The sequence below is a fragment of the Balaenoptera acutorostrata genome, chromosome 5 (genome assembly GCF_949987535.1).
Source record: "Balaenoptera acutorostrata chromosome 5, mBalAcu1.1, whole genome shotgun sequence".
In the NCBI taxonomy this organism is placed as follows: Eukaryota; Metazoa; Chordata; class Mammalia; order Artiodactyla; family Balaenopteridae; genus Balaenoptera; species Balaenoptera acutorostrata.
Window position 1 is genome coordinate 123,484,729 of NC_080068.1, and position 27,470 is coordinate 123,512,198.

At 36.3% G+C, this 27,470-nt stretch overlaps 1 protein-coding gene and 1 non-coding gene across 2 annotated transcripts in view; one reads left to right on the plus strand and one right to left on the minus strand.

Annotated features, from left to right (window-relative positions):
* The window catches only part of PRDM5 (PR/SET domain 5), a 201,525-nt gene that overhangs the window by 75,414 nt on the left and 98,641 nt on the right, over positions 1–27,470 (minus strand). The window contains exons 8-12 of the mRNA XM_057547362.1: positions 24,496–24,575; positions 20,083–20,167; positions 18,699–18,856; positions 4,359–4,452; positions 845–1,005 (exon numbers count right to left, since the gene is read on the minus strand). Coding sequence (XP_057403345.1) covers positions 845–1,005; positions 4,359–4,452; positions 18,699–18,856; positions 20,083–20,167; positions 24,496–24,575 — 578 coding nt within the window. The remainder of the gene's footprint in view (positions 1–844; positions 1,006–4,358; positions 4,453–18,698; positions 18,857–20,082; positions 20,168–24,495; positions 24,576–27,470) is intronic.
* Positions 22,902–23,008, plus strand: LOC114236497 (U6 spliceosomal RNA). Its single transcript, XR_003622441.1, has one exon. It is a non-coding gene; the product is annotated as a U6 spliceosomal RNA (small nuclear RNA).

Sequence of the window (27,470 nt, forward strand, 5' to 3'; positions counted from 1 at the left end):
AGAAAGTTACTCAGTTCAGCCCTTTTGAAACAGCTGTATTCAGGACGGGTACCAAAATAAAAGTCCTAACAACACAGGAGTCACTTCACATTCACTAGGCAGGACACGCTGAGCAGCAGAGAACTACCACACTTCATAGTCATTTCTGAAGTCAGCGTTACAACTTTCAACTGCATTAGTTATAATATGAATTCTGCTATTTAAAAAATATACTTAAAATGTATTTAATCAACAAGTAAAAATAACCTGTTGATTTGCTGGAGGTAATTAGCATAACACAAATAAGATAATCTCCAAAACACCATCAGTAATGAACATCATTTTATTTGAGTGGAGCAAATACTTATCAAGTCCCTGTTCTGTACCAGGAATTTCCCTAGGTCCTAGGGATGCAAGATAAAGAAGGACCACTCTAATCCTAGAAGAAGTCAGTCTAATAACTTGTCAATAGATAGCTGAACTAGCTTTGAAAAATAAAACTATTAAAGCTCCACTCAATATCTTTAAAAAAGGAACCTACGTTAATCCAAAAATGTATAAAGTCGAAAAGCTCCCATTCATCGAGTACACCGTATGACCCATCTATCAGCATAGTTTAGGACTGTGTAGCGTCCATACCTAAATCTAGGTTTGCTTTCATATGACAAATATATTCTCTTCTGATAAAATGAAGAAAACAGACATTTGCTAAAGAGCTAGTATCAATCATGGGTTTCTTATTTGTCATTTTGAGTAAATATGTTGATAAAGTCATATAAAATTGATTATCACATGATAATTAACATACACGCCTGTATGGTTAAAATACGCAATCCATTCAAACTCACGGAAGGCTTCTACTTACTTTCTTATGACTTCTAAGCACTGAAGGTGTAACAAATGCCTTATTACACAGCTCACATCTGTACTTCTTGTGTCTTTCATGAACCACCTGGACATGAACATTTAAGGTGTCTTTCCTTTTAAAGGTAGCATCACAGTGATGACACTTGAAAGTCCTCTCACCTTAGAAATGAAAAAGTCAAATAAGAGAAACACAGACACAACAGCAGGGTGCTGTTAACTCCCCCTCATATGTACCAGATTTACTGCTGTTTTCTCCAAAAACTCAGCTTCACAGCTCTAACAATTTATCATAACCATAAAAGGTCATTTTTCCAACAACTGTTCAGTTCCATATTTGCTAATTCCCTGTGTGAATCAGGTGGGGGGAGGGAGAGTCCTTTAACCTTCATAGATTCTCAGTGCCTTTAACTGGAAAATGTGGGGATTGAATTAGCTAATTTTCTAAAGGTTCTAATGAATTTTCTTTAAAAGTATGTATTTCTAAGGCAGGGGCTTGGGTTTGACAAAAGGTCTCTGTTCTGCAGAGTGAGTTGCCTTTGGGGCCCCTCCTGAACTCCCCTCACCCCACCATTCTCCCTCTGGCCTTCAGGGGCAGAGGCAGAACTGGCTCACAGGCAGTAAACTGGAGGGAAGCCCCCGAAGGCGGACGTCAGAGCAGATCCTTCACCCCGGGACAGGAGAGGGCTACAACTCCACTATCTCAGGAACTTGGTCTGGAGGCCCCCTAATGCAGTCCTTGGTCTGCTGTGAAATGGCTAGGGAAGGGCTTCAACTTCCAGGCTCTCAGACTGTTTGGGGGCTGCCTCTCAAAGAGGCAGCTGGATTGGGGCAGGGGGACCCAGAGTGGCAACTACCCTTTTCTACCCTAGAGCCCCTCAAAGGGCCCCCCAGCCCTAGGGTGGCAGTGCCCTCAGGCCCCTTTTCTTTCCCGAGCAGGGGACACGTGGTGGGACACAGCGACTTCCGAATGCATCCCGGACAGGGTACCTGGGAGGGTTTTCACCTTCCCATCAAATAGCCTAGGCTTGCAGGAAAGCAACTCCAGAAGCTATGTTTAGGGAGTTTATGGGACTTTTTAAACTTTCATACCATGCTACGACTAAAGTCCATTTTAAGTCCATTTTAAGTGATCAATGTACACAATTAGAAGAGAGTGAATCTCCCAGAAAGATATAAAACATATGTAACCTGTATAAAGACAGACTAGTATTTGCATATATTTTCCCTTTTTAGAGAACAATTGTAATAGCACAGATTCAAAAATTATATTCACTATGAGACAAAATATGCAGGTAACTTTCTACATCTAAATAAGAGATTACCTCAATTTCAACCAAGCTCTTCTACCTTCCCTCCATTTAACTAACATAAATTTAGAAATGTGAAGATACTATTATTTCGTCACACCAAATTTAAGGAAGGAATGACAAGAAGAAGGAAAACAAAAAGGAAAAGGCAAATTACCCTCCCTTCGTCTTTTCAAACAGAAGTATGGCTCTTCAAATTCTCTTAAAGTCTCTAAGGAAGCTGTTGAGTTGCTGAAATTCAATACTTGAAACCAAGTCACACCAAACCATGCATGAACTGTATAGACTCTGAGAGCTGTGTTTGTATGTTGCCTTTGTGCTTTTTTGTTGCAGGGTGTTATTGTTGTCACCTAGTTTGTCTTCATATATCTTTCTAGATTTATTTAAAATTTTATTGATATTTGTATAAAATGTATAACCAGTGAGAGTAAAAGGACAAGTGACATAAAATTGTAAATGTTAATAATACCAAATCTGTTCAGGCACTGGAAAAAAATACTCCACGATTGCTCCTATCAAACTATTTCCATTAAATTATTAAGTGAATCAAAGTATTGGTCCATGTACAAAATTCTTATTCAAGCTATACCAAGGAAGTCCATACCTTTCTTCTTTCATATTTTAATTCCAGATTTTTTTGTTTTAAGTTTATCAGAACTTTAAAATTCTGATACGAGATTTTAATCAGATTTCTTTACCTTAAATTTATCAGGATTTGTCCCTATCTTAAAACCAAGAAGCTAGCTAGTAACCTGCCTTTTGGTTTTCAGTGTATTAGGAAATAACAATAATTTCCAAAATAATTATGACAACTTATTTTTCATATTTGGAGCCACAGTGATGATGTAAGTTTCTAAAACAATCCTCATGTTTTGAAGTTAAATGGGTTTTAACTTTCCTATTGTATAAGACAAGATCTAGTCTTTTGTCCTCTCTATTTTGGCCATTTTCCTAATCAAATGACAGTGAAATGGGATGGAAATTCCTGCTGTTACATGACATATTTTATTCCTTAAATGCATAGCTTTTCTTTATAAGGAAAATGGAAAGTGGTGCTAACAACTTCTCCAGAGCTGTAAGGTGAATACAGAATGACATGAGATCTCAGCACTGTCTTTCCTATAGGAAAAGACGCACTTCATCACAATCATTACCACTCAATAAATATAAAAACTTTAGTATCTTTATTATTTTGCATTTGAGGTACTTTGACTTGACCAGAGAAAATTTCTTCCAAGATACTATCTTATCTGTACAATCAAATGTCAAGATTGTTTTGCTTTCCTCAGAAATTAAGCATTAGAAACTACATGTTAGAGGATGTTCTACTGATTAAACAACTCAAATTAGAAGAAATGTATTACTTTTAATACAATAGAAATGCTATACCATTTTTATTTAACTTTAGATACAATAAAGTAGTAAATCTCTGGTTACTTCAACATCTGAACACAGAACCCACTTTAAAACTCTGTTTAGCAATAACAATTTCTTCTCTGAATAAAGTGACATGGCTAAAAACTGTGGTATTCTAAAATCAGCTCTCAGTGTAACTGCTAGACAGACTTCACGGTATGTATGTGAATAACTTAATTCCCCCCTACCCCCACCAAAAATTCCCTTGCCAAAAGAAGTAACAAATCAGAGGCAGTGGAGTAGGCAGGAAAAACACCGGACTAACAGGCTTGGATGCTACCCCAGTGCTGTGCAACCCTGAGTATGTCACTGTGCTTCTCTGAGTCTCAATTTTCTCAATTCCCCTCCAATGAAGAGGTTAAATTAGTGTTTACTCCGACCCTTTCCAATTTTAAAAGCCTGTGAGCTAATAAAATCATGCCAGATATCTGCATGTTTTAAAGAGTCAGGCATGTTTCCTTAATCATTACATTTAAAAGGGAACAAACACGTGTTTCAGAACAAATTTCAAAGACACTTTACTGAACATGTTTTTATACATAGCTTTAAATAGTGCGAAAAAATGATATAAAATAAAATGTCTCATAAAATGATTGATCTTACTGTGGGAAAATAAATCAAGGATAAAGGACGAAAAGGTGAAAGGCAGTTATCAGTCCTTTTTAAGTCTAAAAGCAGATTGCATAACTACTTACAGGTCCGCTTCTGTGATGCCTACATTCTCAAAGGTTTTAAGAACAAAATATGATATAATCCCTTTGGCCCTCAACTGCCTGGATTGCGACTTACTGTTATGTATGAGCAGGTGTCTCTGCAAAGAAAATGGGGTCCGGAACAAAGCTTTACATTCCTCACATTGGAAAGGCCTCTCTTCAGAGTGGGTCTGCAGAGGAAAGAAACAGTGAGTCAGGACTCTCTAGAATCAACTAGTCATTACAATAATTGGAGCCTGGATTCATGATGGGGACCAGGAAAGAGAGGAAGGTGGACAATATCCTGTTCTTCTGGTGACATTCTTCCCCCATAAAACTGGAAACACAAATAGGCTGTGTTCATGGGAGAAAAAAGACTGTATTTTTAACTTCTCACATTAATTAATTATAAACTTGATAAACAGTAAAGGGAATTGCTCCTATAATCGCAAATGCTAATCTCAATACACATTGAGATTTCTCAGAATCTACTTTGCAGAGTGAAATGATACGTAATTTCTCTAAAGACTAAACCTGCTTTATCAATGGACAGACTTTATGCTGGTACAACATTTTCAACACAGACAAAGGAAACTGCATAAGGGAGGCTGTTTCCACCCTTTTCCCTCAACTTCACTGACTAACTTCAAATAATTTTCAGTCCTAGGTGCTGCTTTTCCCTTAAATTAAACTAGAACATTTACTCATGTTATAATTAACACCAGGTATCATTAATTAAATATTTATTTTGGATCAAATGCTATGCTAAACACTTCACATGAATTATTTCACTTAATTCTAACAGCAATTTGAAAAATAAAATACCATTAGTGTCTCCATTTTATAGATGAGAAAACTAAGGCTCAAAAAGTTTCAGTAACGTGCCAAATGTCAAGCAGCGTAGATGTAGGAAGCACTATTAATCACATGACAGACAAAAATATATGTGTAAACAAGAAACAACAGAAATCCACCTGCTAGATCTAAAAATCAAAAACAAAAACAAAAAACAGTAAAAACAGCTTACTCACTTCACCTGTTTTCCATTACACATCAGGATTAACCCATTTGGCACAAATCAGTAAATAAAATTCTATTCTACCACGGATGGCGAGATAACAATGCTCATAAATGCTAATATGTAAAAAACTGAACTATGTTCTCTTATTAAAATAAAGCAAATCATATAATTGATGGGTTATGTTATGATAACTGTGGTATAAAAATAAAGGGAATTATTTAAAGAAAAGTCACTTTATTCACAGCATACAGAGTTATACATTTTCTTAGTCTAATGGACACTATAATATTAAAGATATAAATATTACCTATTAACATAATGTTAGTGAGAAAGGAATTATCATGACTGTTTTTGACTGCAAAAAATATAGAAAAAGGACGGGAGGAACAATATTTAAAACTCAGGATAAACTACAGATATTCAAATGTGCTATTTAGTTAGCGATATGAAAATGATAGGTGGGAATAAACATATCAATAACATAGAACAAAGAGTAGGTTTCTTTCATTACCAAAGATATATGAACATTTAGTATAGGAAAATATGGCATTTCAAATTGGTGTAAGAACAGTGGACTGTTTAGTAAATGGTTGTGAGGCAACTGTATAGATATTCAGGAAAAATTAAGTTGTGTCTATTCCCCACCCATTACAAGAGATAAATCCCATTTCAATTCAGCTATATTTTTTTTAATGTGAAGAATAAGACACTAAATATACAAGAAAATATGAGTAAATATTTAAATAATTTTTGAGTAGGAAAAGGCTTTCTAAGCATGGCAGAAAACCGGGTACTCAGATGAGAGAATTAAATTTAAAACTGCAAGGCAAAAATATTCGGTGACACAGAAAATATTTGCAACATAAACCAAAATTTTAAAATTACTAATATAAAGAGTTATAGCAAATTAATAATATAAAAATTCCCCCAAAGGGGCAAAAGGACTCTCCTCCAAATAGCACTCTTAAAATATCATTGATTATTTATTTTGTGCCCAGTCTATGATATGCACTTCAGGCCGCTACATGCCAGTCCTATTTTATATTCTGGGGATATAGTTCCGGGCACAAAAAGGCAAATGTTTCTGCTATCGTGGAGCTCTTACACTAGCAGAGAGAGAGGAACAATCAACAAATGATAAAATATCAGATACATGCTACAGAGAAAAATAAAGCAGGGAAAGAGGACAGCAAATGTTTCAGAGAATGGGGTAGCAATTTTAAACAGGTGGTCAAGGAAATTCTGGCTGAGAAGGTGACATTCGAGAGAAGATCTGATTGCACTGGGGGAACAGGGGCAGGTTTCCCTCTGGGTGATCTAGGCAGGAAACTCCACGGAGGCCAGTGTGATGTGAACTAAGTGGAAGCGGCACAGAAATGGGAGAAGGTGGAGAAACGGGAGAAGCAAATCATGTAAGGCTTGGTTGGCCATTGCAGGAGTTTTGTCTTTTACTGAGAGAAATATAAAATCTCCCTAATGGGTTTTAAGCAGATAACAGGCATGATTCACTTGGCATTTAACAGGATGCTAAGGTGGCTGTGTTGAGAACAGGATGTAGGGAGACAAGGGAAAGCAGAGAAACTAGAGAAGTAATAGCAATAAACCAAGCAAGAGGTGATTAAGACCTATACCAGGGTGGTAGCCACTAATGTGAAGAAAAGTCAGAGGCTTCTGGGTCTATTATGAAAGTGAACAGGTTTTGCAGAGAGACCTGGATATGAAGCATAAGACACAGAAAGAAGGAAGCAAGCATGCCTCCAAAACTGCGACCTGAGCAATGGTAGGATGGATCAGCCATTAACGAATATGTGAAAGAGCAAGCAAGAAACAAGTCTGGGTAAAAGATAAGGGATTCAATTTTGGACAAGTTCAGATGACTATTAAGAGATGTCAACAGGCAGTTGAATATTTCAAGTCTGGATTACTGGCTATAAAACTTGGGGATGTCAGATTACGTACAGTATTAATACTTCAAGCCATGAATGCAATTAAAGAATGAAAAATTTAAAACAAAATACTATCTATGGTCTATCAGACTGGCAGAAGTGAAGAAAATAGATATCATTCTGTGTTGTCTGAAGGGTAAGAATATGCAATCTCACATCTGGTAATTGGGAATGTAAATTTTCTGAGAAGCAGTGTGGCTCTATTTACCAAAATGATAACCGTACATAGACCTCTTGACTAACCAATTCCCTTTATAGAAATATATCAGACCGACTTTTGCACTTTTTTTTTTTTGGCAGCGCCACACGGCATGTGGGATCTTAGTTCCCCGACCAGGGACTGAACCATGCCCTTGGCAGTGAGAGCATGGAGTCCTAACCCCTGGACTGCCAGGGAATTCCCTTGCACAATAGTTTTTAAAAAGTAAAGATGAGAATCTGCCTGCCAATGCAGGGGACACGGGTTCGAGCCCTGGTCTGGGAAGATCCCATATGCCGCGGAGCAACTGGGCCCGTGAGCCACAATTACTGAGCCTGCGCGTCTGGAGCCTGTGCTCCGCAACAAGAGAGGCCGCGAGAGTGAGAGGCCCGCGCACCGTGATGAACAGTGGCCCCCGCTTGCCGCAACTAGAGAAAGCCCTCGCACAGAAACGAAGACCCAACACAGCCAAAAATAAACAAACAAACAAACAAATAAATAAATAAATAAACAGATAAATAAATAAATATTGTATAACTTTAAAAAAAAAATAAAGAATTTTTTTTAAATTCCCATTGACAGTTATAAACCTAGTTAACTAAATTCTAGTGACTATTAAATATATTTTTTCTTTGATATGGAAGAGTCTCCATAACATATTTTGAGAGTCAAAAGCCGAATGCAAAGCACTATGTAGTAGAATACCATTTATGGCATGTTCATACTCACATAGAACAGGGTCTAGGACGATGTTCTACAAAACACTGAGGAGGGTTTTCGCAGTCAAGTGGACAGTGGTATTTGACAGAGTTTTTGCTTTGTTCTCTAGAACTTTCTTTGATGTTTTAATTTTCTACAATTAGTAGATAATATCGTTATAAAAAGAAAGAAACTCTTTCATTTTTAGAGCATCCAAATTGGAACACAGGGTTGCTTTAATCTTCCAAAAATATATTCCACCCTAACCCATTCTTTCTCTTTTTCCAAATCTAGGACAAAACAACCTGTGGATATGATTTAGTTGCTTAACGATTAAAGAACTTGGGACAGCATAATGCCTTAGACCTATGTTAACCAAACCAAAGCCACAACTTCTAGATACTGACCTGAAGTCAGTAGCACGTTTCAAGCAGTAAGCTGTTAGTACATAGCCAGGTGAATAAATACTTTGTCAAAAAGATTCCAACACCCAACACCACGGAGTTGTGATGGCATGACTTGTGAAAGTCTCAGCATTCAATCTCATTTAAGTAAGGTGGGAGTGAAATACCTGCAAGTTGTGGATAGAGGACTTCTGTCTCCAAGATATATTTTACAAATACCAAATAAAATTAACCCTCTTAAAAGGTGTCTTATCCTTCAATATTTCATCTCTACAGGGTTCCAAACTTTCCACTGACTTATTCATCACATTATCCTTGAGCTCCAGAACACCTTCCTTTTAAATGCCAAGCACTGAGACACCAATATCTGCTGATGTAACAAATGAACTAGTCCACGAACTAGCACTATGAAATATATCATTTTATGCACCATGTCTGATTATTGTTGCAGATGTAAAAAATACATAAGAAAATGTGTTGCACTACCTGTAACACCTAGTAAAATGTCTCAAGAATGCTTCAGAAAGTTTACAACATAATTTTTATACAATAGTTAACAAATTATCACACTTCTAGCCAACCAAACCAAATGCTAATTTCATGAGAACAGATTTGCATTTTCATCAGGCCGATTCACAATTAAAAATAACTTTGACTATCAGTAATATATACAGCTCCACAGTTAGCAATATTGCTTGGAATGACATTTCTTCTTTCAGTCATGTGCAAAACAAGAAAACTATGACAAAGAAATAAGGGGAAATAAGTAGAGATAAAATAAAATTGGAAAAAATATTCCAGAGATACATGTGCTAGAACTATTCTTTAAAAAAAATCTCATTATTGAAGTCTGTATAAAAGTATATTACTGTCCCACAGGGTCACATAATAAACCTAAGGCTTTATAAAATGTGTGTCATCTGGCTGTTTACAAGGTCTGTGGCTTAAATTTTTACTGTCAGACTTACAACTGGCTTCCTGAAAAGGACTCCTCCTCACAAAAATGAACAGAAACTGGAGAAATACCAAAGAAATCAGTTTCTTTAAGCTCAGTACAGAAAAAGGTAGCTCATTCTACACAGAGAAGTTAAGATGGAGTATATAGCCTTGAGTAGCCAGCCCAACCTTTCCATTGCTTGAAAGCCACAACTCATTAGTACAAAACCATAACCTCAAGGGGCCAACTATTGAAGTCCCCACAGCCCTAAGGACACTCCTCCTCCATATCTGTAGGAGACTGGTTTCAGGACCTCAGAGAACACCAAAATCCAAGGATGCTCAGCTAGTGGGAACATACTATAAAGCACACGAGGCTCAGTTCGGTGCTCTGTAACGACCTAGATGGGGGGATGGGGTGGAGTGGGAGGGAGGTCCAGGAGGGAGGGGATATGTGTGTACATACAGCTGATTTACTTCATTATACAACAGAAACTAATACACCATTGTAAAGCAATTATACTCCAAAAACAAAAAAATGGCATAGTATTTGCATATAACCTATGCACATCCTCTCGTATATTTTAAATCATCTCTAGATTACTTATAATACCTAATACAATGTAAATGGTCGCCAGTGCACAGCAAATTCAAGTTCTGCTGTTTGGAACTTTCTGGAATTTTTCTTCCAAATACTTTTATTCGCGGTTGGTTGAGTGTGTGGATGTGGAACCCGCAGACACAAAGGGCCAACTGTAATAGGCAAAGGGGATTTGCTAAGAGAAGAAATAATCATAGGCTTTCAGATGAAGTCTTCCTTGGAAGGCAGCTCAGGGGGCTTTCCCCTCTACTATACTGCTGAGAGACGGTGTCTCATACTTGTAACCAGGGATGCCTGTAGCAAACAGTGCTTTCAACACATGACTCTTCAGGCTAGCTGATCTGACCATGCATTTAGAAGTTCTGCCTCTGCATGGCCACTACTTACTACAGCTAGTCTACAACCACACAGAACAAGTTTATTCTCACTTCCAAATGCAGCTCTCTGAATATCTGGAGACAGTAACCATGTCCCTTCACAAACTGTCCAGATAACAGACCCTTCTGGCTTCACTACTGAAGGTAAAGTTTTCAGATACATCACAATAATGTGAAGCAGAATTTTCTGCATAAAAGTAGGCCTCCTAATTTTTATAAGTCATATGTAACACATCATAGCAGCTATACTAGCTCCTTCAGTGGATAACTTGTTTGCTAGGCAAGATGGCTAAATAAATTGGTAATCTTGCATTGAACTTTATGTGCCATCCAAAGAGAAACGAGTGCAGATTCCTAAACTACAAACAGACAAGCAAACAACAATGGATCAATTCCAGTCCTATCCAAAAATTACTCTAAAAATTAATACCAGTCCTTTAACAGGAAATAGTTTTCTTATAGTATAAATCCCTAGAAATTAACAGATAATAGGAAATAGGATGAGAATAGGATTCCAAATATTTGGAATAGATAGAAAGTAAAATGTCTGTGTGTGTACGTGTGTGTGTATTTAAACCACCACCCAATTATCTAAGTGTCAACATGGCCAGAGGACATATTCTCAATTGAAACCCTTATAAAAACTAAACAAATCTATTTTCAACATAATACAGATGCAAACAAAGTCAAAAGATCAGAGTTTGATTCTAAACTGATTCTAGTTTCTAATTTTAAATATAAAACACCCAATATGTGATATTGGGTTCAAAGCTTATTTTTTACTGAAAATACTGCACGTCAGCATATTTTAATTATAACATACAATTCTCATTTGTACAGTTCTAGTTTTCATTGGTTCAGGTTTGTGGCATTTTCTAGTTTGATACAAATTGTTATAGAAGAGAGAAGAGTGTCTCTTTTTAAAAAACGTAATAATTTTCCATTTATTTTAACTTAGCTTCCAAATTTATACTACCTATTCCCTAAGACTGTCAACATCATTTAAAATTCATTACCCTGTCTACTGAGGGTTCACATAAGTACACTTCCTGCCCTCATGCTAAATCTCCCCCATTTGCTATGCTCTATGAGTCACAGTTTATTTTTAAAGTTTTTTGTCTTCTCTGGGTGTAACAAACCATCACCAAGTCTTCTGGCTATGGCTAACCTGAGTTTTTTTTTTTTTTTTTCCCCAATCCTCTTTCACTTAGTCTTCTTCTAATAGATCCTTTGGGCTGAGAAACAAGTCAACCAAACTTGGTAGAATTTCAGGTAGAATAGAAATGAAAGGGACAAGGGAAGGATCTCCATGTTATACTAAATAACATGTTTTAATACATGAAAAAAATAAGAAATATACTGATAATGGAGAATTAATTTAATGATAATAGAGGAAAATGAACTGTTTTTATTTCCTGCTTTTTCTATCCTGAACATTTCTGAACCAAACCATTCAGAAGAGCAAGGGTATATTTGAAGAATTTTTGTGAAGAGCTGCTTTTTAATATATGACACTGATTTCCAGGAAGATAAAAAGGAAGCAGTGATAAGACATCTGCCTATTAACATTAATCTTCCCAAAACACCATGTAAACGAATTTTGAAAAAGGAAAACTACAAAGGAGCCCTTGTCCAACAGATATTAAAAGACATTATAAATCGCAACTATTAAAACAGTCTGATATTGCAAGGGAATACAGATTAAATGGAACAGAATGGAGTCCAAAAATAGATTTATATGAGAGGCGTTCAACAATGTGATAGCAGTGGTATGAATCAATATTTCAATCCATACCTAAAAATAAATTATTGATGGATTAAAATACCAATTAAAAAAGAAACAGATATAACTTTTAAAAGCATTGACGAGTATTTGCATAATCTTGGAATAAGAAAGTTTTCTAAATAAGACTTAAAGCTCAGAAGCTATAAATACTCAGAAGCCATAAAACTCATAATCCATGTCATACTTGAAAACATAAAAATGTAAAACTTCTTTATTCAAAAGATGCAAGTTGATAGATGGGGACAAATATTAGAAGCAAAAACAGCAAAGTATTGATATTCATAATATCTATAGAGCTCCTAGAAATCAATAAGAAAACAGCTAAATAGGCCAGTAGAAAAAGGACAAAGAGTACCTACAAGCATTTCTCAGAAGAAAAATGGAAAAAAAAAAAACATAAAAAGAATAGAATTTCACCCACCATTGCTAAAATGCAATGAAACATCACTTTTCACTTCTCAGACTGAAAAAAAAAAAGGTTGATAACATAGATGTTTGTGATGGCACAGGTAAAGGAGTACTTTCATCACTACTAAGTGAAAATAAGAGCTTTTTCAGAAGGCAGTTGGGCAGGAGCAATAAAAATTTAAAGTAAACTTAATATCTGACCCATAAATTCCATACCTAAGAGCTATTTGCGTAAATACTCTTGGCAAAGTTACAAAGTTTTATGTAAAAGGATGTTCACTGAAGTATCAAAATAGTAATGGTCATAAAATATGAGTAGCTTTATATGAACCTACCTGAAATGCTCTCCAAGTCACAATGTCAAGGCAAAGAAGTAAGTTCCTGAATGACATCTGTGTCATAAAACCATTTACATTTAACTATACTTTTCTCCCAGATGGGTAGCTGAGACCTTGTGTTTTTCTCCAAGCTCCACCCAAAAAGAACATCCGCTTACACAGAAACATCAGTGTGGAACGTGGAAGTTCCTGACAATTTACTAGGGTGATGAAGGAGGTGCTCTATACTTAACAGCATTTGAAAACGCCCATCCAACCTAACACTCTGGAGTCTCTTCTCACACTCTCTTCTCCATTCCAATGGTCACCCTTCCCACCTTCTGCCCCCCACCTTCCCAGCTCTGCCACCCAACCACCTCCAGCTCGCATCTTCCCATTTCTAATCTTCTCTATTCCAACCCGTTACAGTGACTTAAAGTATGTCAACGGCATTACGCTGAGGATAAAAACTGAATTTTACTCAGTCTACAAAATATCCTCCAGTGACTACAATCACCTGCCTCTGAATATAGCAGTAGATGTGGTAATAATGAACAAATAATTTGTACAACAACGTGCACAGTTTTTAGTATACTTGGGAAAGCCCAGAGGCGATTCACTAGGAAGGGGCCTGGAAACGTGGTAGGCAGAAGGGAAGGTGGCTGGTGCTGGGGGTTCTAACCTAAGCTGCATCACTGACTACCCTTGCATTCATGTATGACTTTAGGGATTTGTTTTCATAAGCTGTCTACTACAAAGGAAAAAAAAGGAAAACAAAATTAACTAAAAAATAAAGAACCTTTCCCTTTGCGGTTTTAAGAAGGCTACTGGTGTGCACTTGATCAGGCGGGTCAAGTAAAGGGAGCTCAACCCCTGGGTTGGGCTGGGCTGGTAAAGAGCAACGAACAAAGGCAATATTCTGGAGGTAAGAGTCAGTCTGAAGCTTTAAGGCGAAGGCAAGAGTCAGAGGCTAGAGATCTGGAAGGCAAGGCCCTGTGCCCACAGGAACCGGGGTGAAGAAAGCTCTGAAGAACAGCAGCAAGGCTGTGGTTCAGGGCAACAACAAAGCATAGTCTTTAGTTGATGGCTCTTCAATCATAATCTGGGGGTTGGGGGAGTGGAGGAAGTAGAAGCAAGCTGGGAGGCAGGTTCCTCTATTAAAGTTCCTCAGGGGACAAAGGGCCATCACTGATTTGGGAGTAAGTGAGCTACATGTGAAATAACTACCTCAGAGCCAGGAAAGGGTTCAGAAAATTAGAACAGTGCCGTGTCTTCAAATGAAAGGTTTAAAGAGTTCTTAGATATCTCGGGCTGATAAACCCAGTGCAGAAGGAATACAACAATGATTTTTCAGTGTATCACTAGATCACTAATATGCTCATAAAGTCAAGAAAGAGAGTGCTCAGAAAGGGAAAAATGCTGCAATACATATTGCAAATATAGATGTAGAGAAATCACTCCTCGTATTATAGCTACCATTTAACTAAGAACATTAAGTCTTATTTATTTGGGGTAATTTTTTCATGAATTTTTATTCATTCAGAAAATGCCTGCCACGTTCAAAGCACAATGTGGTCAACAGGTGCCATGAATTAAAGTACAGCATCTATCTTCTAAGGTTATTGTCTAGTACGAGAAATAAGGGGCTTACGTTAGAAACTGTACGATGCCATCCCATCATCCACCTAAAAAAATAATTTAAACAGGGTAAGCAATTTGCCATTAACTAAGTGAGCTTCAGAGAAACATCTGTATCTGTTACTTTCCTCTGTCAAGTTCAATGCCTACATGCCATGTCCCTCTTAGTGTGAGCAGCTCATCCTTGTGAATGTGCTTCTAGAACACAAAAACAGGCAATTCTGGACATATACCACCTTAAATGAACCACCCACTACTTCACCTACAACCCACCTGAAGAAGAGAAATCTGATGCAAAGTTGAAGGAAAAAGTGGTTGTGATGGAATTATTCAGCCACTGGTTTTCAATCTACAACTTGGCACCTTCCTTAGAGATTGCGAAAGATTTTTTTTTTTTTTTTTAAATTCCCTTGTTTTCTTTTTTTTTTTTTTTTTTAAAGGATTTTCTTATTTATTTATTTATTTATTTATTTATTTTTGGCTGTGTTGGGTCTTCGGTTCGTGCGAGGGCTTTCTCCAGTTGCGGCAAGCGGGGGCCACTCTTCATCGCGGTGCGGGGACCGCTCTTCATCGCGGTGCGCGGGCCTTTCTCTATCGCGGCCCCTCCCGTCACGGGGCACAGGCTCCAGACGCGCAGGCTCAGCAATTGTGGCTCACGGGCCCAGCTGCTCCGTGGCATGTGGGATCTTCCCAGACCAGGGCTCGAACCCGTGTCCCCTGCATTAGCAGGCAGATTCTCAACCACTGCGCCACCAGGGAAGCCCAGATTTTTTTTTTTTTTTTATTACATAAAATTTATGCCATATTTTATGGTTTTAGAACCTAATCCCTGATTTCTTTATAGAGAGACCTGTCCTTTCCTTTAAGGTCTAATAAAATCTCGCCTGCACAAAGTCTGACCTGCAGTGTCTTTCAAACTGTTTGATCATGACCAAAAAGATAATTTTCATATCAAAATCTAACACATACACACAGACACGCACACACGTGTATTATTTCATTAAATGACCTTTACTCTCATATTTTCTATTGTATTTTTTATTCTATTCTATTCTATTCTGTTCTGTTCTATTCTATTCTATTCATGACCCAGTAAATTATTTCAAGACCCACAAAGTGGTCATGGCCCAGAATTTGGAAATCACTGGATGAGGTGTTAGCAGAGGACACCCAATGGAATTATTTTAGGAGAGGTTATGACCAGAGTTCCTCATCGGCTTCTAATGTTCATTCCTTGAAGGTTATGTAAAGGTCAGGAAAAAAGGTCTCTTATTTGAATAGACACAGCTCTTTCCCCCAGGAGCTTGTTTATGACTTAATCAGGACAAAACCTCTCTGTACTCATTCCCATCATCAAGCAAGTAGTGCCAGCTCCAGGATCCAAGATGGCTCAGTCCATCTAGACACCATACCCATCACAGGAGGAGGACAGTACTATACACATCTCAATTTGGCTTTGCTTTAAATCTGACAGGGAACAAAATGGAGGGTGAAGACTAATTAACTAATTTCTGTTTCCTGCGGTTCTGAAATGTCTGTCCAATTGTGATTTAAAGGATCACAGAATATAGGTGGATCCAGATAAACAATCTTTATTTAACTAGATCCTAAAAAATACAACTATGAATCAGGTTAAATCATTGTCAGAAAGGATCAGAGAAAAGAAAAACTAATTTTGACCTATTGAGCTTGTATAACTGGCAAGATGACGAAACAAGTAATTAAGTTTAAGAAACAGAAATCACTCCTTCAAAATTTCACGCCCTATTGTCAATCACAATGAAAATATTTCCTTTTCAAGCAGATTTAAATGTTAAAAGAATTGACCCCAAAATAAACCAAATAAGTGTAATAGAAATGCACAAGTTACGTAATCAAAAACCCCAAAGAATAATTTATTTAAAATAACAACCTTTGGTCACGCTACATGATGAAGATGGGTCTGACTTTTAGTGGTTTTTTTCCTGCTTTCCTTGCATATCCTTACTTTTTAGGTTTGGAACTGGCCACTAATGAATAGTGAAGGAAGAAAAAGTTGATTTGCTTTTTTCACCATAACTCTTGGAAAGTATTTTAGACATTTTCATGTAACCATACCAAACACACGCTAGGATCATCACACAGTGAGAAGCACAACTGCCCACAGAGAAGGACTGAATGTGCTTTCCACTTTGGAAATTACAGGCATCAATGTTTCCATCCTTCCCAAGGCATCATTATTACTTTCACATGATTTATGATTAAAGGTATGAGAGATGGTGCAAGGATCCTGTGTCAAATTCCCATATGGCATATAACATAAGTCAAACTGTGAAAAACTCGTAAATGTGGGTAGATCAGTTTCATCAAAGAAAGGAGCAAGAGGGTTCCAGAGACTTAGCAGGAAACTAGCCAGATAATTTTTTATAGGCATGTAATTCTAATGCAGCAGTAATGAATGTGGTCCTGCCTCTGAATATATAATCCTTGAGTTAAACATAAGGGCGGTCAGCAAGAAATTATGCAGAGATGATTTGGTATACCATCAATCAATCCTGTTTATTCTTTCGTAAATCTGCCTTTTCTTTTCTTTTTAGACTGAAGCTGAGACTGATATCATAACTTCTTAAATGATTTAAAGAGATAAAATGATGTGTTTGTAAAGTCCCAATAAATACTGAAATAACTATATTTCCAATGGAATATTGCCAATAAAAAGGTAACAAGTTATTTGAAAATACATTATATATACGTTGTTTAACAGCATCCTACAATATACCAAAACCAATCAGCAAATATTTATCACATCACAAATTTAAACATACACTTCTAAGACAATGAATATCTTTGCACACATTTTCTGAATTCAATTCAAACATTATTTATTATTATCTACACAAAGTAGATTAGATAAAACTAACTTTCTGATACAAGAACTTGAGTAAAGGTAAATGTAGGAAATGCAAACAAAAATCAATAGACAAAACTAAGAGATTGTAACTTCAAGAGAGCACTGCTAGAAAGGAGGGAGGGGAGAAGTTAGAGAGGTCATGCTGAGTTGTTTTTGATATGTCTCATGCAGAAAATAGGAGGATACAAAGCTGGAAAAGGAAGCTGAGGTCATGGTGTAGAGAACTCTTGAGTGACAGGGTAAAGCATCATATATTAAGAGGTGCTGGAAATCTACTTATAATATTAGAGTACAAGAGTGATGGAGTTGTGCTTTGGGATGATTTATCTAGTCAGCTGAATAAGTGGGAAGTGATAAGTGACAAGAAGCTGAATGAGATGGGTATTAAAGTGATGAAGATGAGCCATGATCAGGATGTGGAAATGGTAAAGCAATGGATGATTGTGACGGTGATAAGACAACGTAGAGGGTACAATCTTTAAGAATTAGCTTCTAACTCTAAAAAGGGGCTAATATTAAACAAAGCGACAGGGATAATTAGATGCTTTTGTCATTAACAGAAATTAACAGAAACTTCCAAAAGTGAAGTTATCTGGAGCGTGCTAATAAATACATTAGGCCAAAAGGTGCCCAGTTAGGTATCAAACAAGCAGTGGCAAATGTGTGTCTGAGAGCTGGGATTAACAAAATAAATCACTTGGAAATCATCAGTACAGAGTTTGTACCGGAATTCATGGATATAGCTGACACAGAGAACATAGAAGAGGCCTACAGTCAAAGCATCCAGGATAACCCCCTGGGGGAGGGTTCAGAGAACAAAGAAGCAGTCAGAGAAACTGGCAGAAGACCTAGCAGAGTCACTAAAATGGTACCACAGATGAAGAGCATTTCCAAAAGGTAACGTGAGCAAGAGTGTCAAACTTTGTAGAAAGAAGGAAGAGAAGACTCTGCAGTTACTGCAACGCTGGAAAACACTGGATGACACTCTGCTTGTGAGGAGAATAGTTTCAGTAGAGAATACACATCGGAAACAAGGCCACAGGGGTTATGGCCTGAGTGAGTGGTCAGAAAACAGAAGCAAGATCTTCTCCAATTATTTCATATGTACAGCATGACTCGGATATCCAAAATCTTCTTTGAAGGTAAACAATTGGTAATTATATCAGGAAATCAGCAAAAATACATATATTTATAACAAGATTAATAAGCTTTTACCTTCTTGTGATTCTTGTAAACATTTCTGTGGGCAAATCCCTTTCCACAAAGCTTGCATTTGTAAGGTTTATCTTCACTGTGTATTACTTTGTGAGCACCCACTTGATCGAGCCTCTTGAAAGATTTATTACAAATCTCACAATTATAGGGTCGTTTTTCTGTGAAAAATGAGTGGAGACAATCTCATCTCTATATAAAGGTAAAGGATAAAAAGGAGAACAGCCTTACCTTGTATTACTTCTTATGGATCCAAACAACTGAAACAATCTATTACCCAATCCATCTGTTAGATATGTGAGCCTATTCACAAAAGAAACATCAGTTTGTTCTTTTATTGACCTATTTGCAAACTAAATGTATAAAGTAGCTTAGATATAAAGATGAAGTTTAAATTCAAGGAAGAAATCCTACTTCCAGATGAAAAATCTGCTGATTGGTATGAGTTCAAGTCAGGGTCACAACTCCCAATGCAAAGGGTGAGTGGCCTGACAGTGATGAAGGTAAAGGACAGACCTGCCTCCTGCTGGGCCAATAGACCCCACACAGGCCGAGCTTCCAATTCTCAGCAGAAACTGCACACTTAGGTTGTTGGGTAAAATCCACATTTATACAATATTCATGTAATGCTGACAACTTTTTCAAACAAAGCATATCTGAAGGCCGCCAGATCTTCTATTTTCGATCCACCATTTTCGATCTTCGTTTTCATTTGCCAAAATATCTATACCTGTCTCCAGATAAAGTAGCTACTCAAAAACATTCTGACTTAAATAGTCTCAAAGTACAGACATTCTAAACTCTAGAAAAGAGACTTCATAAAGCAAAAGTTATTTTCAGAGCTGAATTTTTCTAAGTCTGTGTAACAGACCTATTACTCAAACTTGCTTAAAATGAAACTATGGCTTTAAAAACTTATATTCTCAAAATGTATTTATAAATTTCTCACTAACATTTATTAGTTCCTTAGTTAGAATGTGAAAATATCTAGAAATGTCGGCACTATAATTGTTGAATCGCTCCTAAATATCAGACACTCTGCCAGCATGGTACATAGATGACTTCGTTTAACCTTAACAGCAATTTTGAAAGGTAGGATATCTTTTCACAGATGAAGAATATAGAAACTGAGGCTCAAGGAGGAGTAGGTAATGAATTAAATGGTGAGTTTGAAGATCTTCAATTTCATTTAGTCCAACCACATTTGCTTCAGAAACAAACTGAGGTCTAGAGAAGCTAAGTAACTCGTTCAAAATCACATGGCTGGTCAATGGCCAAGCTGGAACTAATAACCAGGTCTCCTGATTACCACTCTCAGAGCTCTTGAAAATGACAAGGTGAATCTTTTGTAGTGATTTCAATACAAATGGAAAAATATGTATTTTACCTGAGTGGGTGATCATATGACGTTTCAGCTGATTAGCTGAAATGAATTTCTTCATACATTCTTGACAATCAAATATCTCATGAATCTGCAAAAGGTTAAATTGACAGTTAAGTCAACTATCAAAGCCAAAAACTGTGTAGAGCTCAAGTAAAAGTATAAACATGTGGACAGTTGCTATTGCAATATCCAAACTATATAATTCAGCCCTAATTTGTTCACACTATCCTACATAAATTGAAAATGCAATGAACATGTTACCTAGTAGAAACATATCATTAAAAAAATGTAAGACTGCACGTTATTTAAATATGTAAAACAGCTGACCTATTTTTAAAGTGCATAATAAATTTATACTCTCTAAAAAATTATACCTAGTATATATTAAGTCTCTGTTATGCACAAATTTAGACTTGGAAATACGCAGCTTGCCAGTAAAAATATTCCCTTTACAGTAGTCAACACTACTTTAAACTTAAATATATGTAGTACAGAACAACACATTAATTAATGTTAAAGACAAGGAGATATATGATTCTGAAAAGCATTTAGCTCACCGCAAAACTCTCACAGGATAGAAGGACCACAATAAAAAACTTTATTAGTTTTATTTAAAAAAATAATAATAAGGGGGAGGAGCATAACTTTGGCAAACGACTGGCTAAATAAATATTACAATTTAATATTAAATTGAGTTCTTTCCCTCCCAGACACTAAATCAGAGAAAATGAATAGGCGGTATGAAAAGCAGAAGCTTAGCTTATTATCAGTAACAACGTACAAAAGTTCTAAAAGGAATTGTTGCAAGAAGCCTTATATTAGAAATGTTGATCATCCCAATGAATAAGAGCATCATACTGTTTTGCTGAAGATTCAAAAATGGTTTTGGTGAGGTCCTGTTTTTGCTTCAACCTCATTAAAGGTAGCGCTCACAAAACTAAACCCCAGACAAGCAAAGGTCCTTCTGCAGGAAGCCAAGATGCTGTGGTTATCCTTGCAGGATATCTAGGGCCACTACAGAGTGAAAGTCAAGGCAGAAGACCCTGAACTGGTTCAGCAATGAGTAAAGAGTGGAGGACGGGTAAACAGCTCCCCTGATCTAAGTGACCACAGAAGAACTCAAGGCAGGAATGGTGAAAAGACGGCACCAGGAAGGGAAAACGGAAGCTGGGGCGAGGCTCACAGATCCCTGGTCTGCAGTCTGTGACTTAAGCCTATGTCCAGCCACATGACAGGTCTGAGGCTGCCAACCTGCCTTCTGTTTCTGTCAGGTCTGATTCTTTGTGAGTCAGTAAGCTCAGCTGGGAATAACAGAGAAAAGGTAAACAAACAAGACAGAGCAGAAAGACATCATTCCACTAGAATCTGACTTATTCCCCTGCTTGCATGCAGTGGCTTCTAATCTTGATCAGGGGATATACAGGGTCCAGAGAGTTCTATGGTTCCTCAGAAAACAGTGTGGGATCCGCACAAGTACTCGGAAGGCAAGTACCACATAGTACAGCAGGAAAACTTTCAGCCTAAGAAATTTTACATCTTCGATCATCAAAGACCCTCACAGCAATGATATGAGGTGTAATGTTTATTTAAAGATAATAAGAACAGATTTATATTCTTAAACTCTGTTTCTGTAACATATATCTTTTATAATAAGCTACTCTAAAAAATGATGATGTGCCTTCTGAAACATATATAAATGAAAACATATTCATTTTCATTTTTAATGTTAAATTTTAATTAGTATATACAAATTTTAAATTATTTATCCATATAAAAATGGCAGCTGTTAAATAAATTACTGCAAAATATACTCATATTTGTTCAGTTAACTCTCATGGCTTCTGAAACATGAAACATTTTTAAAGGTTGAATTGAATTGATATTATCAAAATTATAAAACAGAATATTTAGTGTACAGGAAAGCATTTTTGTATTGACTATCTTATTTACAGTGGAAAATTAAATCCAAAGCTATTTTCAAAACTCCTAAAAAAGTTTAATAAAACAATCAGATTTAAAGTGAAAATGACACTAATTAATGCCTAATGCTAAGTAAAGTAACTTTTGTAAAATGTCCAGCTTATTAAATTGACATGGAGGGTAATAACTTATCATTTGAAGTCCCAAATTAAATAAATTTCAGGAAGGATCATAATATATCTTAGTATAATATAGGGCAGTACATAGTAATGTAAGACACTGTTCTAGACTATAGTATAAATTTGACATATTCATACAGCACCATCTACTGGCAAGGTGAAATACTACAACCAAACTCTATTAGACATTAGACATACCCAACTATAAGAATAGTCAAAAATGGAGTCAGTAAAAGCCGCCTGTGGATTCAGAAAGGCTAAGTCAGAAGAGTTATGCTGTAATGAAGAGCTGCACTGAGCTACTAAGTTATTAACATCTGCAGAAACAGAATGGCTGTATTCCACCACCACCAGGTAGGATTTAAATCTACCAGGATATTCCCTGGGGGAAAAGTTCTTATGAAGAAAATAAATGGAAAAGAGAACACTTTTCAGAAGTATGCCCCACCACCAATTTTGTTGAAATAGTCTATTTGAGAAAATCTGAAATTTGGTAAGATATCTTAAATTTCAACTTCTTAAGATCAGGGAAGGAAATCAAAGAATTATAAAAGTATGAGGATTTTTTTTTTAATGTTTATTCAACTGGATTTAATCTTTTTGTCTCAGACCAGGTTCTGCTTCAGAAACCTTAAGGGTGATGAGAAGGGAGGAAGAGAGACGTAAAAGCAGCAGCGTCTGGACTGGAGTTCTGTGCAAAACTTCCTTTAAAAAGTAGCTTCAGTGCTCGCTTCAGCAGCACTTGCACTAAATTTGGAATGATACAGAGAAGAATAGCATGGTCCCTGAACAAGAATGATATGCAAATTCTTGAAGTACTCCATATTTTTAAACAATCTGATAAAATAACCACATGGAAACTGAAAAGAAAAAAAAATGTAGTTTCATGGCACTTAAGAGAAGTAATTAAAGGCACTGATCAGTTCAAAGTCACACTTAATAAATGAGAGAACACAGGCCCAATGTTACATGGGGGGTTAGGGACAGAAGAAGGTGACATCCACTGTCTTCACTCCTGTCCAGTGCTGTTGCATTATTTCTCCCTAAGGATCATAATCACTCAACACGTAGGATATAACATCAGACGTCTTAACAATTCAACTATCTTATATGTTACAGGCTAAATCCACAGCACATGCTTGGAGCTACGGCATTGAATATCATATGAATTTTAAGGCCTGTCAAGTTATTTTGCAATATAGAGACACACAAATAAAGAGACAAAATTCAATTTACAAACCATAACAAAAGTAAAATTTTACTTTCACTAGTACCATCTCCTCTCTTCTTTAGTATTAAATGACTAAAATACAGTATTATATGCGCCTAGATATTCTGAAAAAATAATATATGAACTCAGGAAATAATCATTTATATCTTTGTTATTGTAATATAACATAAAAAATATTTTTGGACTCTGCCATGATATGAACAAAATCTAAATTTTAATTTAATTCTATTCTGTCATAAATTCTATTAACTAGTGCTAATGTTGTTAGGGTTAATAACTGTCATTTACTTTTCAGGATAACTTTCACATTAAAATAGCAACTTAGTTTCATGCTTATTGCAAAATGTATTAAATTTATTTTCTCCTAATACAGTTGGCCCTTGAGCAACACGGGGGTTTGGGGGTTGGACCCACTGCACCCCACTCCCACCCCCCAACCTCTCCCTGCAGTGGAAAACTCGTGTAACTTTACAGTGGGCCCTCCGCATCTGCACAGTCAACCAACCCCTGATCGTGTAGTACTGGAGTATGTATTTACTGGAAAAGTCTGCTATAAGTGGACCAGCACAGTTCAAACCTCTGTTGTTCAAGGGTCAACTGCATAATCGTTTCTGCTAACAACACTCTGACATTCTTCTACATTATTTTTAGCGCATCAAAATAATAGAGCTCTTTGTCCTTGTTTTGCCACACTTAACTATAATATGCATCCATTTTAAGCTAAATGTCACTGCAGAGCATATCATAAATACACAGAAATATACGGTTTCCTCAAATATATAGTATTTCCTGAGCAAACAGCAACTGGGAAAGCTTGAAACCAGTATGAGGTGTCAGTCAGACACAATACTGTGTTGGAGAAACATTTCTACTAATTCTGAACAACAATAAACAACTCAAAATATTCTTTTGCGAGAGTTCACTTTTCTGCATATCAGTCTTGCATTTTAGAATATGTTAGTAGTTAAATTAATGACAAAACTCTGTCTTTACAATATAAAAATCAGCTAAAAATTTTCATGGCCGACACTATAAATGACTAAAAGATCTTACACTATGATGAGCATTAGTCTTTATCTTACTGACCTTCCTATGTTCCTGCAGGCTTGATGCTGAAGAACACTTTTTATTGCACACTGAACATATGAGTTTTTTCTTAGGATCCCCTAAACAAAAACAACAAACAAAATAAAATAAAATACCATCATGATTTATATGAGAATATTAAGAGGAGTATTAGATACAGGTTTCTAGGTGATTTATAATTTCTAAACAGTTATTTCATCTTCTTAACTTACAACTCCAAAATTTTCAGTGTTGTAGATATATCCATTAAACTCAGATAAAGAAGAGGCTACATTTTAAATGCTTTCAAAATTTGAGAAATATTCAGCTTGGTATACCACTTTCTACATATGTAAAATGGGCCTTTCACCTTTCCAAGTACTAATTTAGTATTAAAAGAGAAAAGCACACTTCCATGAAAAATTAAAATTAATCAAATGTGTACATAAAAGGAAAACTGTATTTATTAACTCATAAGTTGATTTTGCTACTTGCTTTAAATTTTAACAGAATATTTGATTTAATCAGCTGGATTTTTAAAAATGGAATTCACAGATTATTCTAAAAGCACTAGACTTGATCAGCCTGCAAGATCTGAGAGTATATGATTTATCATATTAATGTTAAAAACGAGAATAAAGTAAAATCAAGAACAATAAAACATTATATTGGCATTCATATTATTTTACAAATCAAAACAAAGCTCAATTTTGTCTTCTTATATAGTGATTATAATTATAGTAGACCATTTCAAATTTCAAATTTCACAGTGGTTATAAAAAACAAAAGACTCAATAAAACAAGATTTTCAAATATGATATAATAACAATATCATCTGCACTACCATAAATAACCACAGAATGGTTTTTCAATTTTTAATTGATTGATTTCAAATACTCAAAAAGTAAACAAATAATAAAATGAACCACCATGTATCCACTGCCTGGCCCTCAAAATGACCAATCCATGGCTATTTCTGCCAAAACCTCAACCCCATCCACTACCTTACTTCTCTATTTTCTTGAAAGAAATCTAAAATCAGTAGAAAAGAAGATTACAAAATGACTTTATTAAAAGACTGTGTTTACGAGAGAGGAACACTTTCAGAAAAAGGAAAATATTAATTTTTGTCTTATCATTCAAGATACGGATTTCATATAATGCACTATTTTTAGCATGCCAAACAGTATAGCCAAGAAAAATTTTCTTGGTGATTGACAAGTAAAATGGCTATTAAAGGAGAAAATTCTCCCAAGCAAAATGATTACCTGACAGCATGCATTTGGTCAGCAATTCTTCATCCATATCTATTATACATGAGGGGCCACTGAGAAAGAATATTCCCTCTTTTCTAGCTTGCACCAGCTGGTATTTCCCTCCTTTAATCCACAATCCTTTATTTCCCTAGCTTATCCCTCAAATCAGCTGCTCTCTGAGACTAGACCTTATTCTTTCCCACAAGGTAGGTCAGTCTTGAGGGAGAGAAGAGAAAGAGAAGTGACATTTCCACAACCACCTGTTTCACCTTATCCCAATACTCCTGCCATGGGTCCTCCAGCTAGAATCACAGGAAATACACCAACCCCCCATCCCTACTCTTCAATCTCTTCTCTCCTCCTAGAGCTTCTATTCTTCATCCTAGGACTGGAATCCTAGTTCCTCAGAGAAGAAACATGGGAAAAGTTTATGACTGTTTGTCTGAGAATGCAGATAAATGTTATTTCCCATAAATACAAAATCTCTATGTCAGCATCCACAGAATCGAAATCAAAAGAGAAAGATGGTTAAGGCGAATTAAGGAAGTTAGACCCTTCACTGTTTCCTCTTGAGTAACTGGGAAGGTCACCCTACAAGCTTCCCCAGGTTCAAGGACAATAGCATCTACAAAGCCACAGCTAGACTTTACACCATTTTAGTTTTACTATATTCAGGTTAAGTCTGACATTTGACTTTCTGATTCAGCTTTCAAGAACAGTCAGGAACACATTACCTACAAAGGTAGGAGGAGATGCACTGAAAATTAATACAACTGTACTGAATACGTAGTCACTTAAGTACTGCGAGTTTCAGCGCGATGTGGGTTAAGTGTGCTTCTAGGAGCTAGTCTGAGAACCTACCCGCCATGTGTTACAGTTTCTATGGAAAAATGTGATCCATGTTTAAAAATTCAGCTTCTCTCTTCTCAGCATCTTCAGTTCATATCACCTAACAAGGAACATTTGTCATTGTCGGTGGTGAAAGCTGCAAGATCTTCTCTTTCCTTGAATACCTTCGTCTTTCTACAGTAAAGCGTTCTGCGACCACATGTATGAACACCGCTTTTTTCGCTATTCTCAATATGGAATATTCTTTCCCCAAATGTCTGTGTAGCTCACAGACGCAAGGGAAGAAGCAAGAGAGAGGCTATGAATGACTGACTGAGTACCAATTCCAGCAAAAAGTATGCATGGTGGCCTCTGGCTGAAAGAGTGTAAGTTTCATATTTTATGTGATCCACAACACAGAAAAATAAAAAACTTCCCTTTATAAATTATTTCCTACAAAATCACCATAAGTTTTCGGAATCAGTAATATTTTAATATCCAAGACCAACTACAAGAAGCCTCAAAAGAAATTATGCTTCTAGCACAGTCTGAAGACCACATGCCCAATAATAAGAATGCAAGTTTCCAGAGTTTCAGTGTGCATCTGGTTTTTTACTTAGTTCAGCAAAGTTAACTTTAAAAATGACATGAAAGATTTGTTATAATACATTGCAGACAAAGATGGAGAAAATTAAGAACAGCATTTTAAACATAACAGCTTTAAAAAAAACAAAAACTAGGAAGAGACAGGTCTATAAAAAAGTTATGATTGCCTTTTGCAAAGATAGGAAAGGCCCAAGTATAAAGAATTCAGAAAAATGGCATCATCTCTATATCCCTCAAAAGGAAAGAAAGAAATCAGAACACTGTGAAGTCCAAGTGATGTGCACCATTCTGAAGCCACATTTCACA